The sequence below is a fragment of the Sceloporus occidentalis genome, unplaced genomic scaffold (genome assembly GCF_023333645.1).
Source record: "Sceloporus occidentalis isolate IW3139 unplaced genomic scaffold, rSceOcc1.0.p SCAF_22, whole genome shotgun sequence".
NCBI lineage: Eukaryota > Metazoa > Chordata > Lepidosauria > Squamata > Phrynosomatidae > Sceloporus > Sceloporus occidentalis.
The window spans coordinates 15104851-15125020 of record NW_028317002.1 but is presented as its reverse complement, the minus strand read 5'-3'; the positions used below and the strand labels follow the sequence as shown (position 1 = coordinate 15125020).

The following is a 20170-nucleotide window of genomic DNA, read 5'->3' as shown; positions in this document are numbered from 1 at the left end:
TGACCCGGATTTATTCTGGGATGCCTCTAAACCAGTTCTCAGGGGCCATATTATTGCTTATGTGGTGGGACGCAGGAGAGAGGCCGAAGCTAAACTTGTCCGCCTTACGGAAGATCTCTCTGCGGCGTATGCTGCTCACAAAACCCATCCTAGTTCTGATACCCTGAAAACGTATAAGGAAATTAAATCTCTCTACGATGCTTGGGTTACTGAGAAGGCACAGCTTTCCCATAATTACACTTGCAACGCCTTTTTTCGCTGGGGTAATAGGCCTGGTAAGCTCTTGGGCAACTTTATCCGCCACTCTAAATTTAAATATCATAGTGTAACTCAGCTTCGTGATGGTTCTCAATCGGTCGTGACTGAACCCGATAAAATCACGCGACTTTTTGCTGACTATTTTGAGGATTTTTATTCCTCTGAATCCAATGATCCTGATCTGATGCTTCAACTGTTTCGCCAGGCTGGTATTCCTAAATTGACGTCTGACGACCGAGAACGTTTGGTTACGCCTTTCACCCCCTCCGAAATTGCGGCTGCCATAAAGTCCCTCCCTAACGGTAAATCCCTGGGACCAGATGGCCTGGGTGCCGAATATTATAAATTACTTTCTACTTACTTACCGACACATCTTACTGATGTTTTTAATGGATTTCTGCAGGGAAAGATACCCCCGAAGGAGTTTACGGCTTCCTGCATTATAGTTATTCCGAAACCCAACAGGGACCCTGCTTTGCTGTCCTCTTTTCGCCCCATCTCCCTGCTGAACCAGGATCTTAAAATTTATGCTAAAATCATGGCTTCCTGACTAAAACCTGTTTTAATGAAGCTTACCTCCCCCTCTCAAACGGGTTTTGTTAAGGGTCGCCACTCTACGCGGAATATTAGAGGCCTTATTTCCGCAATCTTTACTGCTAAACTTACAAATAGTAAAGCCTCTATTGTGATTAGTTGTGACGCTGATAAGGCTTTTGACAGAATTTCCTGGCCTTATCTTGTTAGTTTCTTTAAATTCCATCATTTTGGCTTGCCCTTTATACAGATGTTTCGTGCATTGAATCATTTGCCTATGGCCCAAGTTACAGTGAATAACGTGAATTCCCGCTGGTTCTTTCTAGGCAGGGGTACTCGTCAGGGCTGTCCTCTGTCCCCTCTTCTGTTCAATCTAGCACTCGAGCCCCTCATACGAATTGTTGAGCGTTCCGTCGAGCTTGAGGGTATCCGAGTAGGTGAGGTTGAGCTCAAGATCGCAGCCTTTGCTGACGATCTTCTGTTATACCTTTCCAACCCCAAAGCGGCCATGCCGTTCCTTCTTAATCTGTTTCACTGTTTTCATAAAGCCTCAGGATTTCTCATAAATAAGCTCAAAACAGAGGCGCTGCCTATTTTTCCTCAGGCTAAACGTGGCTGGGGAGGGATGTTCCCCTTCAATTGGACCCAACTTCCCTCTTTAAAATATCTGGGTCTCATTATTCCTACCAATTTGGGGCACCTCTATAAACTCAACTTTTCTCCTCTGTTGCGTCTAATGGAGGATTCTTTCAAAACGTGGTCCAAATTTAACCTCTCCTTCTTGGGACGATGCCACTTGTACAAAATGGCCTTTTTCCCCAAACTTTTATATCCGATCCATATGTTACCTCTTACCTTAAGGAAGAAAGATATTCAACATCATAATGCACTGCTGCGTAAATTCCTGTGGTGCAATAAAAAAGCTAGAATTTCCCTGTTTAAACTCCAACAGCCTGCTCGCAATGCCTAATCTGTTGGACTATAATTTGGCTTCTAATAATCGTTTTGCGGCTGATTGGTTGCGAGGCGGGTCTAAATTTACCAACGTGTCCCTGGAACAATGCTTGTCTCCTACCATTTATTTGGCCTCTCTCCTGCATCTATCTACAGTTGATCTGCCCCCGGAGGTCGTATCCAACCCGTTGCTGTATCATACTGTTAAGGCTTGGGGGTGTGTTAGACGGTGCCTGGGCCTGGAGGTCCACTATTCTAAGTTCCTGCCTTTGATCCGTAACCCACAATTCCAGCATGGGAGGGAGGATATTGTCTTTCGACGCCTGGCCCGGGTGGGGGGTTGCACCATTGGCGATTTTCTGGACCCACGTGGGGGTAAACTGTTGTCCTTTTTGCAGCTCCAATCTAAATTCCCTACTGTTCACGTTCACCCTATTCACTACTTTCAACTTCGTCATTATATTAATTCCCTGCTCCTTCATCTCTCTGGGGCTAATTCTAACAGTTCCTTGGACCAGGTAACGGTATTGTCCCCTGTCATACTGCTCAAGATATATACTATCTATAGTCTGCTCCAGCCTTTCCTCGATTGGGAGTCTCACAGCGCAGGTCTTCCCTCCTGGAGGGCTGACTTTCCAAATCTACCTCCGAACCAGATTCTCCGGGCTTATATGTTCAATTCTAAAGTCCTGGTTTCTAGGGATTATAGTGAAATGTTCCTCAAGATTGTGCATAGAGCGTATGTCACCCCTAAACTTCGGTTTTTAACGGGCTTAGCGGATCACTCCCGCTGTTTAAAATGTCAATTGCCTGAGGCCGATCTTCTGCATGGCTTGTGGTCTTGCAGCTCTATTGCCCTATTTTGGGATGCCCTACAAACATATATCAACGACACTCTGGGCATTCGTTTTGCCATATCTGCTGAATGGGCTATTTTTGGTATATTCCCTGACCACATTCCCCCACCTGTAGCGAGGGCTAAATTTCTCTTGCTTATACTTTCCGCAGTGGCAAAACGGGCAATACTGTCCCAATGGATTGCTCCTCAACCTCCATTGCTTCCTCTGGTTCTGTTGCGACTGCATTTTTTGTTCCATATGGACTGGCTTGAAGCTGTCCTTCATAAGGAAAGCAAAGTTAAATATCTTTTCAGTCGCTGGTCCCCATATATCGCAACTTTAGATAACGCCACCAGGTTGTCACTGTTTCAAACGTTCAATACCACGGAGTGGTATTGTCTTCAGGTCCTCAAAGGTATTCGCCCCATACCGGGGTTCTGATCTAGTTACGGAACACGACATATCTGTGTTGTGGCCAGGTGTTCTATGATTGAGGAAGTGTTTTTACCTGCACTGTATGTGTTTTTGGAATTGTCCATTGCTTGTAACTGTCTGCATCTAATCTGTCACCGTGTCTCTGCGTACCATTGTTTTTCTGTTATATGCTCTGTCTTCTCCTTGCAATAAAGAAGTTTAAAAAAAAAAAAAAAAAAAAAAGCTACTAATGGACAAGCTTGATCCCAGCACTTGACAGCTTGTGGGTCATGCTAACGGGTTTAAAACATAATGTAATGTACCATAAAATAAATGAGCCGGACAATCAACTGGATTTTGAAAAGGCCACAGCTTTATTTATTATAAAAGCACTGTGACACGTAAAACTTTATTTGAATTTTAAACGTACATAACTTTGTAACATTGTAACCTCCATGACTTAGGGTCCCTCCACCCCTACTACCACACTTCACCCCATGGAGGTTACTACCACACCCCTTAAGGATAAACCGACATCCTTTTCAGACAGCTCCACCTCCGTCCGGGAGCTGTCATCAACTTTTGCCGTGCACCCCTACCACGAGCCGTAAACCGCACTAGCACGTGGCATAAGCACAACGGCCCCCTCATTCCCTTGGGACCGTGCCTGTGGGAAACGCCCACAAAACGTGACAAATAAACACGGTTTCCATACCTCGGATGAGAAACCACCCAATTATAACCAGATACCACGAATAAGTATCCTAAAAACAGCCAACCGGAACCTCAGTTCCCCGCCAACGAAGTCAAGCCGCACCACGTGCCCCCACCCAAAGGACACAAACCAGAAACATTACACGAATAACAGGGCGGGAGGGAAAACTTCTTCACTGCTTCCAGAATTTTAAAAACGACCCCTGGCCTTCCTTAAATAGCCAAGTGGCCACACGCCCCCTTGATTTGCCTAGGGCCAATCTGAGGTCAAGCCTGACCCTTACAATAATCAAGGCCGGATCATGGGGCCCCTCCTGCTATTTTGTTGTGTCTCCGGGGCCTACTGAAATGATATTTCAGCAGTGCTTGAGGCCCCCTCCTTCTTCTCGCTCTCACCTTGCTTCTCTGCCTCGTTCCTCACCGCCTGTCTCCCCTAGGGCTCGAGATCTTTGAAAACCGTTGGTGTCTGGTTATGTATCTTCCGGATCACCTTTATTTGTCATTATACAATGTTTTGTTGGTTTTTAGTTATTCTTATTTTTTTTGGTTATTCTGTTGTGTTCCTAAGCACAAAAATACACACAAAAAAATACTACTGCAAAATGCAAAGAGTTAAAATACCAGCATTTAAAATACCCTGGGGTGTCTAGTTTTCCAAAATATATGGTTTTATAGGGCACACTGAATTGGCCGGGCGCAAAGATGTACTCAATAGGGCGTGGGCAGTGGATCACCAAATGCCAAAGTTGAACATTGAAAAATGTGCATGCCTCAAATGTGGCCCCTTTCCCCCAAACAGCCAGGCAAACTCATGCATGGGGGGTATCACTGTACTCAGGAGATGTTACTAAACACATATAGGGGCTATAAATTTATATCTAAAGTACAACATGCGTGGGAAAAATACACACAAAAATACTACTGCAAACTTCGACAAAGGCTGGTGGTAGAATTAGTGCATGGAAAGAGTTAAAATACTAGCATTTGGAATACCATGGGGTGTCTAGTCTTCCAAAATATATGGTTTGATATACATTGACTAGCTTCAAAGATACCCGAAATAGCACATGGGGGAAGAATTACCAGATTTGGAAAAAATAGCAAAACGCTACTTGTACTTATTACCCCATAACATGCAGAAAAAAAATAAAAACATTGGGTATTTCTAAACTCAGGACAAATAGTAAAATCTATTTAGCAGGATTTTTCATTAGCTTTTATAGATGAGTAAAAGATTTTTTTATTTTTTTTTAAGTCAGAAAAAGTCTTTTTTTTCTCAATTTTTCACCATAGTTTATACTTTTTTTTATAGTAAATATGATACAATCCAAATAACTGTATCTAAAGAAAGCCCTTCTTGTCCTGAAAAATATATATATATGACTTGTGTGGGTTCAGTAAACGTGAAAGATTTAAGAAGCTATTTAATACGAATAATCTTTTGAATCTTGATGAGCCTGTTTTATCCAGCCTGCTTGTGAGTGGATCTTACACCATATTAAATCTTTTTTATTTTTAACATATTACACTATTATTGTATTTTGTTTTCTTCCCTATGTATATGTGCTCCATGATCTACCGTTCGTTTTTGTATACACTTTGAGGAAGAATGTCGTTGGTAGCTGCTTACATGTTGGGAAGTATTATTTTTATTTTATTGTTTTTACATGTGGAATTTTGGTCCTTTTTGCTTTCATATACTCATTTACAGATAGTCAATGATTCACTCAGTCAAATACTCATTAATTCCCTCAATCACGCATACCCATTCATAACCCTCCCCCACTCTTACCTGAACTGCAGATCTCTTGGCGCTGCTCACAGACTTCCGCGGGGACCGCTGTTTTCCACCCAGGGGAAGCAGGAATGGAGCAGGGTCATGTGATGTGACGCAAATTGACGTGACTCTGCTGGGTTCTTGCTTCCCCTGGGCGGTACAAGAGACGACGCACAGGTAAGCAGCAGGGCCCCAGTGGAAGCCCGTAAACCGGGGACGTCCGGTCACCCTACATTAGATTGAGATTTTTGTTTTTCCGATAATTTTTATCCAGCAAACCATTTTACTATTTCAAATACGTAATTATCCATCTGAACATGGTGTCTACTGAACTGTATATGTTATTCTAGCTGAGGCCTGACCAGAGATCTATAAAGTGGCAGAACCACCTCTTTCTGCTAGTAATTTTTGCAATGCTTTATTGCATTGCCTGCTCACCTTTATCTCCTAGGATGTAATTATCACAGTACCATAACAGGCCTCCCCAATGAATAGACAAAGGCAACATTGCTGAGCCAATGTATTTGTTGTTTTTCATAAGACTAATTTGATGTTAAAGATTTATTGGTTTGAATTAGAAGCTGACCGAATAAGACATCTACCTCAGCCTATAAATATATATTTACTATCATCCAAATGTTCTTTTGGCTGCTCGCCTCCAACATGCTGAAATGTCAGCCTTCTGTTTCTGTCTGACAGCCACGAACCACAAACCGTATCACGTAATCTCCGTTAGCTCATCTAACGGGACAGCAACATCTCGGCTACAAAGTGCCTGCCATTGGATGCTCCCCAGACACGTCCTGCATACTATTGGGTGTGCGCACACCCCTCTCTCTTCAATTGGTTGGAGAGCTACATGTCCACGAATTCCCATTGGGTAGAATGCTGCTCAATCCTTTACCGTTGGCGGAATGCAGAAATCTCTCCTTCTGACTGGCTGCAGTGCTTCCCTTCGTCTGCTACTGTTTGTGGAGAAGACGTTGCAGCTGCCGGTGTAACGGGGCGCCGCGCGGCATTTTGAGCGGGGTCTTTCGTGTACAGCTTTTAATCAGTGCTTTTTAAGTATTCACCATGGCTTCGCTGGACCCAGCGACTGCGTCAGATCGAGGCTCTCAGGAGATGGAAGAAGCTGAGGCCTGCGGGACCCCTGAGGGGCGGAGAAACGGGCGGAGGAAGAGAAACAAGGTAAGTGGGGAGTTCGGGTACAGGAGCCTAGGAGGGTCAGTGTGGCATCTATATAAAAGAAAGCCTTGTGTATGTTTTTCCTAAATCAGCATGACGCATGCTTACCGGGGGTGGCTCGTGTTCAGTATATCAAAGCATCCGGATCAGAGCGTTTGTGCATTTTTACATATAGAGGCTATAGATTTATGCAGTTCTTTAGATCTAGAAAATCAGCCTGATAAATTACACTGGAAATAGGACAATCATGGTTTACTATTAAGCTTAAAAAAGCAACACACTTTTTTTTTTTTAATAGCTTGGATTTGATACTATTGATTATTTCATGTATGCTCATACAGAAACATTGAGCAATGTAGCCGATATGTGTCTTTTCTCTTTCTGTGTTTCTGCTATCGAGGCTATAAAGGACATTGCCAACATGACCTTGTGTCTTGGTGTTTGTAGCTGCATGCTGAAAAGCCTGCTACCATAAACTTCATGTCTAGTGTGCGGTGGTGTCCTTGTTCGTTTAGTTTTCTTTGATGCGTAGGCCATAGTAAATCTTATTGATCACCGTGTTTACGTGTAGAAAAGTTATTCTCTCCATTCACAAGTGGTTAAAGTCACTGTACAATGCAATGAAAAGTTTGCTACCTTTCAGTCCGGCCAGAATCCGAGTGTTTCTCCTTTAAGGAGCGGCTGACTTGGCCCTTTCTACTATGTAGTTGATGAGCTGAGATGGCATTTTTCATCTTGCAATACTTTAGTGATTTCAAGCAACTTAATAGAAAAAAACTGGTAGTTTTCACTAAATTGACCAAAAGAATAATTTTTTTTCTTTACCTTTGATGACCCCCTCTTTTGTGATTGCTGTCGCTTATGGGAGGGGGACATCTAGTGGCTGTCATAATGATCTGATCAACAGTGAACTCCTGACTGTCTCTGTTAAACTGCTGCAGTCTGACAGCATGTGACCTGGAAGCATGTTTGACTTCCAGGTCACTACTACTGAAGCTTTTTTTTTTTTTTGTGTATTCTTTAAATGCTGGTGCTCCATAAGGTACAGCATGGGCTGTGATTCTGTCTCCACAAACTTTATGGGGACTGAGGACACAAATATTAACCCCTGCAATTGCGCGATCGCACCTATGATGGGATTAACGCTGTACAATCACTCTCATGGTGCAACCGAAAAGCAGAGGAGGGTCGGAGCTGGTCTGAGGCGGCCTCTGCAATTTATCCCCAGCATGTAGCATTGCACTCAGGAGCCCAGCTACATTTTTAAACAGGATGGCGTTGGCTAACCAGGTTCCTTCTTCTTTCACAAATATGCACCAAAATAACAGTTCTTATAAAAACAAGCAAAAAATAAACTGAAAAAAACCCTAACATTTAATCTGCTCCGGTCAAGAATATCCCACAAAAGTTCCTTCGCACAAATGAATAAAGTGTATGAATATACTATAGTATTGGGTAATAAGAGTCAGCTCAATTTATCGATTATAGCAAAATCTGATGTAAACCAAATAATAGAGAAACAAGAAAAATAAACCACAGTAAATCAACTTAGTCTCAACAAAAAAAAGCTTATTGTATGAACTCTTAAAGATGCCACTCATTGAGATTCTTATTATTACCTTATATTTCGCCAACAAATTACACAGCACTGTACAAGTTAATTTGGGCACTTAACGCATACGTAAAAAAAAAATCTATACATTAATACAGACACATCAAGAGTTGCGTTTAACTCAAATGTTTTAATATGTTTAGGATTAGCCCTTTTTGTAGTATGAGCCTAGATATTTACGGCAACCTTATTCTTTAAAAAAAAATAAAAAAATAATAATAATAATCCTCAAACATCACAAACAAGTTATACATACACTACAGGCAAAACCAAAAATCTAAAGTAAATATTTTAAGTATACTGGTCTAGCCAAATCCGCACACACAGTGACCTGTTAGTTTAAAGTGATATAATTTATGCATAATAATGTGTGCTGAGTAGGTAGTTTATTACTTTAAGGAAAATGTACATAATGTCTTCTTGATGCGTGTCCTTAGTTTGGGCTTTTCCCAGTGTGAATAGACTGCAGTAAATCCATTGTTAACTACGTTTCCAGACTTCATGGGGGGCGACAGTAGCCTGTGCTGACATCAAACTTACGCATAGCCCTGTATTATGGGGGGGGGAGCCGGTTTTTAACAACGTGAGGGTTGCGTAGGCAGTATTGGACTCCAGTTGAAGCATCCGTATTTACATGATTACATTGCATGCTATGCCGCATCGGTGTGTTGTCTCCAGGTTGCGAGGACTAGCTATGAAAGTATTCTGTACATGAGCAACCGGATGCTTATAGATTAGGTTGGCCTTTATAAAACATTACAGCCAGAACCACACTCACTCTCACTCTCACTCTCTCCTAGACTCCAAAGTACTACTTGTCCTCTGTAACATGAACATTACTGGCTATTTTTGGTTGTATGCTATAGTAATGACTGTTTCTTGACCTTGAGATGTAAGTGCTGTGCCGTGTTTGCCACTGAGACATGTCAGAGAAATTATTTTATCAATGGATGAAGTGTAAGCCTAATGTATTGGTCCAGCAGGGCTGAACTGGCCCCATGTATTTAATGGTAGACATGGGGTGACATTAGCTGTTTCTGATTAAGCTATACATGTTGCAGGGCCAGCTGAGCACGTTGGCCATTGTAATCCTTAATGCTTAGGAAGATGAAATGTGTACTTTTATAATATAGTAATAAAACATCAATATAGTCCACTTGCCTTTGAGTATAGAACAAAATCAAATAACGGCAATAGCTTTATACCTAACCCATGCATGTTTATTTCCCTACCGTAGAAGCATCTACCACTTCTGATTGGAGGCTGTTTCATTAATCTACCACCATCTCCATACATTACCCCCCCCCCCATTATTTTGCACTGTGGAATAAAAATGTATAGAGATTTTCATTTTTCATAGTACAGATCCGTCTTGTGTAATGGCTGTAATGTACACTTATGTGACCTCTTTATTTCAGACTATTCCAGTTTGGGAGAACAAGCCTTGTGGTGCTTCACGAAGTCTTGTGAGGAGAATTGGGTCTCATCTACCATTGAAGCCCTGCCCCAGAGCTTGCTTCGAGGTAATGAGAAAGTACAGTTAAAGTTTTCATAATTGGATGTCATGACTTGGTCACCCACCCTATTGAATAGAACATTTTAACTTATACACTGTAGACTCCATGATTAATTACACTCTGCACGGCTTCTGTTCTGTTTTACCTGTGGACTGCCGTACAAAACCTTTTACTGATGAAATTGCAGAACATGTGGAACCAGTATATACTTGGAAGCACCTATGACCATACCTGGGAACTCTCCGGGTTTGACCCGGAGATTGCCGGGTGAGCGCTGCTCCTCCGGGTCGCAGGAGCGGGTGTGCGTCATCGGCGTGCAGTCCTGGCCGTGTCCCGCAAGGGAAGGCTCCGGGTAGCTCCGGGTAGCCGGAGCCGAGAAGTTCCCAGGTATGCCTATGCCTTCCTGGTCAGAGCTAGAATTTTTTTTTTTTTCTCCCACTCTTTCAATGCTGTTGTGCTATAGGAGCCCAGCACTGACTTGGTGCCCTAATGAGACAGATATTAACCCCTAAAAGCCACAAGGTGTCAGATCTAGAACACATAAACGTACACAATTATGAAAAAATATGTATTTTTTTTATGTGATCTTGGCTGGAGTTCCTCTTTAAAGATAACCTGATGTGTAAGACTTTAATATGCATGCATTATATATACCTATTTATTACCAATATGCTTTAGGTAATTTAAAGTAAAGGTTTTACTGCTCTGTAAGTGACTTTCCTTTACATGCAAGTAAAACTGCAATTTTCTTTGTAACTGGTAACTTTCTCATAGGCCTTGCCAAGCGCTTCAGATCTCTATTTTACTAATGCACCCATGGTCCCTACCCTCGCTGATATAAAGTGGATCGCTGCAGATGATGATGAAACATATGCAAGAGTCAGGTATGTTTTCTTTTGCAAAGAGACAATGTGGAACACTGAAATAAACTCAATAACTAATACATGCATTTATGTTGCCATGTTCTCAAGGAGTTGTTCTCATACAGCTCAGCAAGAATGCCCATTTAAATGAATTGATTAAAAGCCCATCCAAGAAAGCATTCCAAAAGGTTATACCATCCTCTTGTATGTCAATTTACACCAATTCCACAGAGATGTATTTACTAAATAGGGCCAACCTCGGCAAGCTGAACCTGCATAATGCATTTGTAAATGAATAAAATTAACTTCAAGAAATCTTCCAGTCTTATTGTCTATGCGTGGTGAATGCGGTGCTTTTTGTAGGTGACGCTCACTCGGTTTGGCCCTTCATAATGCATAGTGATGTCAGAATTAAAATGTCCCACTGTCCTGCAAATTAGTGATCTGTATTGCAAATCTTCATTAAAGTTTAGATTCTAAGTGTTCATGCACTGCGGGAGAGGTTCTATATACTCATTCTGGACTTGAAGTGTCCGCTAGAGAGAGCACAGATGTTCATCTATGTTTATTATTTCCTATACCCTTTTTTGTAATATGTAGTTATTTATACCGCTGTTTATAATTATCAGGTATTTTACGTAATAGCATTGTGCTAGCCAAACAATAATGTATACTGGTAAAACCTTGGGTTATGCTATATGCAGACCAACAGCAGAATGTGAATAAAACTGGAAATTTAATAAGGGGCAGTAGCAAATTCTGGCCTAGGGTGGCAGGTCCAGGGGGTGGCAGACCCTCTGCCACATAACTGGGAGCCAATTTCTTTGAGATGATCAAGCCACCTGTAGCGCCATTGATCTATGGGCCAGTTAAGAGATATCACTGTGCGGAATCTGCACACTCTATCAGTTTCGTTTCGTCAGAGGCTGCATGTACTTACAAGGAAGAGCACTGAGATTTGTTGGCAGTGTGGGGGGCAGCTGGTGGTACTTTGGCCTAGAGAGAAAAATGCCACTTAATAGGTCCTCCCCATCGTTGTAAAAAAAAAACACTGTGCTTGTTCTGCATATTCTACATGAAAATAATTTCTAAAAAATGCGGTTTTATTGTGCTATGCAAGTATAGAACAAAATTACCATTAAACTTAAAACTCTGGTACTAATATATAAGGCCCTCCATACATTTCTGCCATTATAAACAAAATACTCCCCTACTCAATACTTCCACCGAACCCTCAGCTTTCACCCTCCCTCCCAACTTTCGAGAAACATCTCAAACCCCCACTTCTTTAGAGAAGCATATCATCTTAGCTGTTAGAACTTCCTTGTCACTGAAACAACCGCCACACTATCTCTCACCTTTCTCTGTTTCTAATGTTTGTCACCCCATTCCCTCAAGATTGTAAGCTTGCAAGCAGGGCTCTCTCCACTGAATGTATCGGTTTGTCTTAGTCTGTCAATTCTAGTTTTATGATACTCGTTAAATATGTGTATTGTAAATTGTTGGCGCTATATAAGTAAAATAATTTTAAATCATGTATGCGGTGTAATTTAATGGTGTAATAAAACACTTGGACTTATGGGTAGTGTATTACATTACGTTTTATTTGTACGGTACCAGCACATTATGTAACAAACATTCCACATAAACAAATTACCAATAATATGAACATGTTAAGACATACTGGTTCTGTTCTTGTGAGCTTACAATCTATCATATTAGATTATAGAGAACTCTGTTTTATTCAGGTGCTCTTCTGATGAGTGAATTGTTGCCATTCGTATTATATACTAAAGTATTACTCTGTTTTAGGAGTGACACAAGGCCACTGAAGCATAAATGGAGGCCAAGCCCACTTCTGGTGATGCAGAGAAACGCATCTGTTCCCAATTTGAAAATGAAAGAAGATAGAATGTATTGTTTAAAGAAGCCTGGCGTGTCTCTAAACAGATCTGCAGATTTACAAGATGAACTGAGCTTTCTAAGGAGTCAGATTGCGAGAATTGTCGCTACAGACACAGGTATGGATCGAAGTGCATTTAACAGAAACGAACATGGTACGGACTTGCTAGCACCCTTATGTTTTCATTCCCATCTTGTTTCAGCACATTCCTGTCTCTAACCCCTTCAGTCCCAGGGGTGTTTGGTACCTCAAGTCCCAGAGCAACTTTGCCATTTTTGCGCTATGCCGGTTCAGCGATTATTCTCTTTTCCTGTGAATAGTGTACCCATGTAAACCAGGGCTTGACAAATTTGTTTTGAATCTAGGAGCCAGCTAAAAAAGTTAGGAGCCAGGAGTTTGTTTTTTTTAAAACAAAGTTTTATTTTCAACGACAAAAATTTATGATGTCCCAAGGGAATTCCCCCATATTTGGTCTCATATGAAGTTTAATGATAACTTGGGATAGCTATCTTACTTCAGAGTACAGATACTAAAGTACTCTATAGGTGGTTATTTAGCAACAATCTACCTGCATATGAGGTGAAAAGCAATACAAATCAGAAATGTGAACAGATTGCAAAAATTGAGCAAATGCAAATGTTCCATGTACATGTTTACTATCCCTTGCAGCATCACCATGCAGCACATCAAATGCTCTACCTGGGAATTTGGAACTTGATACCTCCTTCGCTGACTTTGGCCCCTCTTTCCAGTCGAACACTTCCTTTGTTATTAGCGATATCACAGAGGAAGATGAATTAGATGTGTCCGAATACTCATCAGCTTCTCTTGTTGATTCTTCAATCAGTCAGCAGAGGCCTATTGAGGCAAATGTGTCAGATGATGATGAGGACTCTCTCTGCCTTTCAAAGTCAAACAGTTTTGCAGACATGATGGGAATTTTGAAAGATATTCACAAGATGAAACTTAACAGAGACTGGTAACGTTACATACATTATCATTTTATATAAAGTTGTCTGAGTTCATTTTGTATTCAAATAAAAAAAAAAAAATATATATATATATATATTTTTTTTTTTTAGAGGGTCAAATTAAATGGGCAGTACCAGGAAAAAAGTAATTGAATACTACTTTTATATATAAATCTGATAAAACACTCTTTTCTTTGACAGGTCCAGCAGAAGCCAATATTTACACAAAGAGGATGATCCCGTCAATCTTATATCTGAAGTTTTAAAGCAAAAGTTTGCACTTTGTGACCAAGGAGAGGTTAAAAAGAGCATTTAAGTTTAACATTTTCTTCCTGTATTAGTTCTGTAAAAGGTCACTTATTTTGTTATGAAATACCTCAAGGACAACACTATTTTGCTTTTGTTTGAATTTAGATACATTAACCAAGCACTGATGGAAAATACTTGGTTCCAGAAACGAGTGTGTTCGGCTCTTAGATTACAAATATTTTTAATGCATCCTAAAAGTAGGTAATGCTGATGGAGAATTTATATACTTTGATTGGTATTGGTTGCTAAGGAACACCTACGTAATCTGAGGCTTTACGGAGAAACGTAGGTGAATCAGAATGTCTGAATGAAAGGATTGGCCAGTCAACAACCTGATGTCAAAGGGCACTATAGCTCTCAGGGCAGCAATAAGAGCTGATATTGTGAGGCGTATACACTTGTTAACGAAGGCAAAGGCTTTTCTATATCTCTGCATAAACTGCACTATGCCAGCCTCTATAGTGGTGTTCCAGTACAAGGAACAGCAGTACTTCCCCACAATCTGCTCTCCATATAGAATAATTTGTCATTGCAACATGGTTTTAAAAAGCAGAACAGTCTCAGTATGGAATGTGGAGGTAAACAGGGATTTAGAACAAGGTTTGCCATGTGTCCTTCTGGTTTACACTGACAGTGTACTCTGACCAGTAGCATTGATTTCCACATAGAAACAGTAGGCTCAGGTATGGTTAACATGTATGAAATAGCTTTATTCCATATCTTTGTTTGAAGGTTGTGCAGCCCCTAAAAAAAAATATTTACCACTAAATAAATAACTGTATAAACCTATCTTATAATGTACAAAGCCAGTACTTAAATGGTACGTAACTTCATTAAAATAAAAATGATTATAAAATGCACATGAAAAATGAACAGAATTAAGAGTACATTTTGTTTGGGCAGTGACTTAGCACACCATGTTTTGTTTTTCTTTTCTAGATCTGGCACTATCTGCAAACATGTGCCTTCTCATTGGTTCCTTGACAGCTTGTTGAGACTCACAACAAGAATGTATATTTGGTAAATTTTTAGCAACTGTTAGTGTTTCTGTTGCCTTGGAAGAGTATGTGTTTAAAAGAAGTGGATGATATAAGCTAATGGTTAGATCTGTTACATTATATAACGCTGCTTGTCTTCAACAGTGACATGACAGCTGTAGAAATTCAGTTGAGCTTATTGGGCGGTAGAGAAAAATGACAGCAATTTTAGGTATGTTCTGCTAATTTCAACTGTTTTTCACCCGTGTTATTTGCGGTTACATGACTACAATGTCGTTCTTGAAAAATATAACTATCTTCTTTTTTTTTTAACCTAGGGCATGTTAGTATATCCTGCATAATTGAGGCACCACCCTTAGATGCTGCCAGATAGTCCTTCCTAAATTCAGGTTGCTGCTTTTTATGCTAATGTTCTGTAAAGACATTGTGTTACAAGAATGTAAATCAGTTAAAGCAAGTTACTTTATTTTTCTTTGCCGTAAATATCTGTTAAAAGGCCTTCCAGATTAGTTTTTTTGCCGAATTACTTACCACAGATTAAAACTGACCTGTTTTACCATTTGGTCCCAATCACTCTAAGTCTGAACTCATAATCAAGCTTTTTTTTTTTTAAATGTAGTTTTACCACTTTGACTTGTTATTGTAAGGTTCTAAGTAGAGGCTTGCAAATCAGGCATGAATTTTCAAGTCAAGATGGACATGTACCATTAAAAACCATATGAACAATGGGAAAATATTATTTGGAAACTCCAATATTGACCAAGGTCCTCTTTATATCAAATAGTACCTATGAAAAGCACCCCCCACACAAGTGCAAGTCGGCAGTCTAGGCAAACACTGCCCTCTCCACAGATGCTGCTTGTGACTGGACCCTCGCCGCAAGGGAGAAACTGTTTGGAGAGAGGTCTTTGCCGGTTGTTGCACAGATCTTTAGGCAGCTCTCAAGGTCTGCAAATTCTGAATTGAAGATTGCTCTAGATTTAAATTAGAAATTAAGGGTTTACTGCTGCAAGGTGTGATACCAACACATGGTGGCAGCAGAGACAGATTATCCACATGTGCCTGTATAACCACAAATTGTGATTAGGGCCTGTACCTCGGTATACGTTTTACATGCATCATTGTCCTATTTCACTGGAAAAACTGTTTAACAAACACAGTAAAATGAGTTTATACATAGCCAACTAGCTGAACTCAAAATGTGAGTCTGCTAGCTGACGTTTTGCAGCTGGCCTGAGATACTGCGCAGGCAAAAAGAACGAATTATGACACTGCATGTGTCACTTTAACTCACTGTGATGTACAATAAATTTGGGTGAATTACATGTCTTTAGTGCAGTTATTTTATAATTATGCTTACTAAATTATATGCAGAGTCTTGGTGTAGCACACCTACATTGCGAGGGTCCTTACTAAACTGTTAGAGGGGAAAATGCTACTCATTACTCCTGGAATCAATGACCTAGTGAGAATGACATGTGTCTGTTTTAGAGCAATAGAAAAGTTGTTCTGTTCACAGCAGAAGTAAAATAAATGCCTGGTAAGTTTGAAGTGTAATAGATATGGAGCCATGCGTTGGTCACCAAAACATGCAGCTCTGAACCCTGTAGCCTACATGAGCTGGCTGGCAAGATTACCAAATCCATTCCCCAAAATTCTGGACCTATGGTAATTGAAAAAGTGCTTTCAATTCTCTAAAAACTGTTGAAAGGAGAGGGACAGCTTCCTAAAATACTTTTAAGTGTCTCCTTTTAAATTAATTACATGAGTGCTAAAGCTGAGGCACAACACAGATGTTCATGGGGCCTGGCAAAGCACTTGATACAAGATTCTGTTGAGTTGGGATGCAGACTTTCAAAATGTATAAGGCAAGACCGAAGACACTATACTTGTAATATCACTTTGGCAACACAGGGAGGCAGTGTAAACCAACGCCTAACTTTGTGCACCCGTTATCAACATGGTAGGAAGGACTGTCTGGTTGGATGCTTTTATTGCCATGGCCAGCATTGGATCACTTCAAAAGCTGTACTTCAGTGGTACAGGTACATGAATCAGGGCATAGGCAGATCCAACACTCACATTCAGCTTTCTTGCAACCTCAACTGTTACTCTTCTGTTATTGTGAATCAGTTGCAGGGTTCTTTCTTCATTCCTAGTGGGTATGGCAGTAGATGGATGGCCGGAGCACTCTGCATCCACTCATAGGTGACTGTACGTGAGAGAACTTCATTCCCATGCTGAGCACACATGCGAAGATTAATTTGTGCTCCTGGCACATCTTCTGCCCACAAAAAGTGTATGACAGAACTCTGTTCCTCTATGGTGCCATTTATAAGCATCACAGCCTTTTTTACCACGGGGTGAAAACGCTTATCCTAAACTGCAAGGGCAGCCGGCTTGCCAGACAGAACTACTCACATGATACGGTAGAACACGGCCAATTACTACTCCCGCCTTAACAGTTTCCAGCAAAAATACAGAAGTGAGGAAACTTTTCTAACATCCCTCGTATAATATATACCCGCACACAGATAAAATAGTTGCGTGTATAGAAGGGTTTTGGTGTGTATACAAATAAGGGAAAATAGGAGGTAAATAAAGTTAGCATTTAACCTCTGTTTACTATATTGTTAACTAGTCATTATCTCTATCTTACCAAATGAAAAATACTTCTGAGAGGAAATGCTTAAACCCAAAAGATAAAATTACAGCTTAGAGCCAGTTTCGTGCCATAGATAATTAAGTAATCCAAACTGACCTCCAGCTTTAAGGTGTGTTCATTGTGAATCAGTGTGTGTTGATTGGGTCCTCACACAAGTGTGGGGACCTGACACAACACCCCCCTGCTGCCTGATCGCTCCATGAGAGCGACAGTGCAGCGTTAACTCCTGTATGACACATTTGTGGCATTGCAGGGGTTAACATTTGTCCCCAAAAGCTTGTGGGGACTAAATATCAGTCAATGCTGTGCTCCAATGGAACATCAGCATTGAAAGAGTTAAAAAAAAAAATATATAGGTCAAATGCTGTGAGTTTAGTAAGTGGGCTGATGATGATCAGATCACTCCTAACCAACTGTTAGTTTAAAAAAAATCCTGGCTCCTAACATTTTTAGCTGGCGCCTAGATTCACAACAAATTTGTCAAGCCCTGTCTTAAAATAATTGTATGATTTACTACTTTTTATGTCCTATTTACTTATTGTACAACTTGGCCGAATATGATCATGCTATATGAATCAAACATCAATACTTACTCCTTGTCCATAGTCATTCCCACTGCTTTCCGAATCAAGCGAGGACAGGGACATCTAATTGCCACATAAATTGTACATATTTTATATTATTCACCTAACAGCCATCATATGCACTTTAATGCATATGAGTATACATGTAATACTTACCATCAGTCAGCTCCAGTCCCTACCTTTCCCAATGGGGGACATGGACTTTTCTGCCATTGATTAGCTGATTGAAGCAGACCACAGAGAAGGTGGATAACTTCAGAAACCCTCCACCCCCAAAAAAGTACTCAAAGTAGTTAGCGAGGGTTTTAGATGCCGTAAACTATGCCTTTAAGGATGAACAACATTTTTGGGTAGAAATTTCCTTTAATGCTGTGATGAGTCAAAATACTAAAATAGTAATTGACTCATTTATTCTTAAGCAAGGATATCCTTAATAGCAGGACTCTTAGTCATACCTGAGAACAGGTTTACAAATGCGTTGACCAATGGGAGGAGAGCTCTGTCGACAAAGCGAAAATGTTTAGTTTTAAAACTGAGCTTTAAAATTAGCATAACCTTATACTAGATTGCAATTATTGATGGGCACCCATACGTCACTAAGACTGGGTACCAGGGAACAATGTTGAGTAAGAAGTTCCAGTGGGAAGGACCCAGAAGGAGCGACTACGCTGCAGACAGCAATTATTCGAGTCCGAAGGTGTGGATAATGACTTGTTTTTTTGGCCCCACCCTTGACCTTCCTAGGATTCATACTGACAAACCCCTGTGACCTTTAACACATAGGTGTGACTTCATGGAGCTACACCCCCCACCGCCACCATCCTAACTACAAGGAGCAGCCATGCTACAGTTATATTTTAATACTTCTTTCCAAGGGAGGTGACCGTATGAGCTAGATCTTTACAGCGACCGAGGGGTTGTCAAGTAATATTTAACTCCAAAAAGGTATATAGACACAACTGTGGAACAGCACTATTGTACCCACTAGTTAGAATAATTGTTAGGAGTTTCGAGAGCACTTTATTTCCAAATTATACAGGGCCTAAGAACACTTAAAGTACATTCTTTAGAACTAATTAATTGTTTACACCCAACGGTCACGCCATTTTATATTCACACGAAACTGTGCTATAGCTTTGTGTACCCAGAGTCTAGACAAACAGAAGACTCTGCACCTTAGAAGCGAAAGCACTAGGAGTCTTCGAGCAAACACTCCCGCCACAGGAAGTTGCTGCATGTGCTGACAGGACCAGAAGTCTAACGATCGCTGAGGGCAAACCATAGGGTTAGAGAGGGGGGTGCTCTGAAATCAAGCGGTTTCTCACCTCTACTCACCAAATATTTTTACTTTCTGACCTTACCTGCCCCTCCGTAGAAACCCTCTTTGGTCCTTTCCATCGCTCCCCTCATTTTCCCGACTTTGCACGTGTGTCTTCCTTACTGTTACCATTGCCCTCAAACTTTAAATCCCTCCCTTTTCTCTTCCCATGCCTGCGAACCCCGGCTTCTCCTCCTAGTGGTCTCTTGTCCCGTACTGTCTTCCTCCCACTCCCATTTCCAAGTCTGCTTATTTCCTTCACCCCTCCTGGCCATCCCTACCCCTGGGGCCCCGCCTTTGCTGAGTAAAGCTAGGGACTTGGCCCAGCCTCTCCTTATATGGCAGAAGACTGACGGCAGCAGACTGGAGGCAGGTCCTGGCGGAGGGAAGCCCACCTAGCATTGTTACTATCCCCTGCCTGGAATGTGATGTCTGAGCCCTGCACTGCAGGGAAGGGAAGTGAAGGGGGGTGGTGAGAAGGAGATCGAGCGAGAGGATCTAGTGGATGGCACGTCTCCGAAGGACTTTTACACGTTTTCTGTTCTGGGATTGCGGATCACCTTATGGCAAGGTAAGGGATCTATTAGCATAACAGCTTTCTGGATTCGCTCCATGTGCCTCCTACCAAGCCCCTTTTTTTAAGCTATCCAGGCTGCTACCAAGTGGATCGGTTTGCTGCCTCCGGCTTTCTATGGGGTCGTCTTACTTTCTGCAGTACATCCACTGTGCGGACACCCCCCCCCGACTGTGAGTTC

At 41.2% G+C, this 20170-nt stretch overlaps 1 protein-coding gene across 1 annotated transcript; it reads left to right on the top strand.

Annotated features, from left to right (window-relative positions):
• Positions 1-6564: 6564 nt before the first annotated feature.
• Positions 6565-13857, top strand: LOC149301241 (mitochondrial fission regulator 1-like-A). The gene is made up of 6 exons (XM_089484619.1): positions 6565-6678; positions 9706-9810; positions 10579-10688; positions 12480-12688; positions 13240-13549; positions 13743-13857. Exons 1-6 carry the CDS (start codon positions 6565-6567, stop codon positions 13855-13857), a joined length of 963 nt encoding a protein of 320 aa, XP_089340745.1.
• Positions 13858-20170: the final 6313 nt, after the last annotated feature.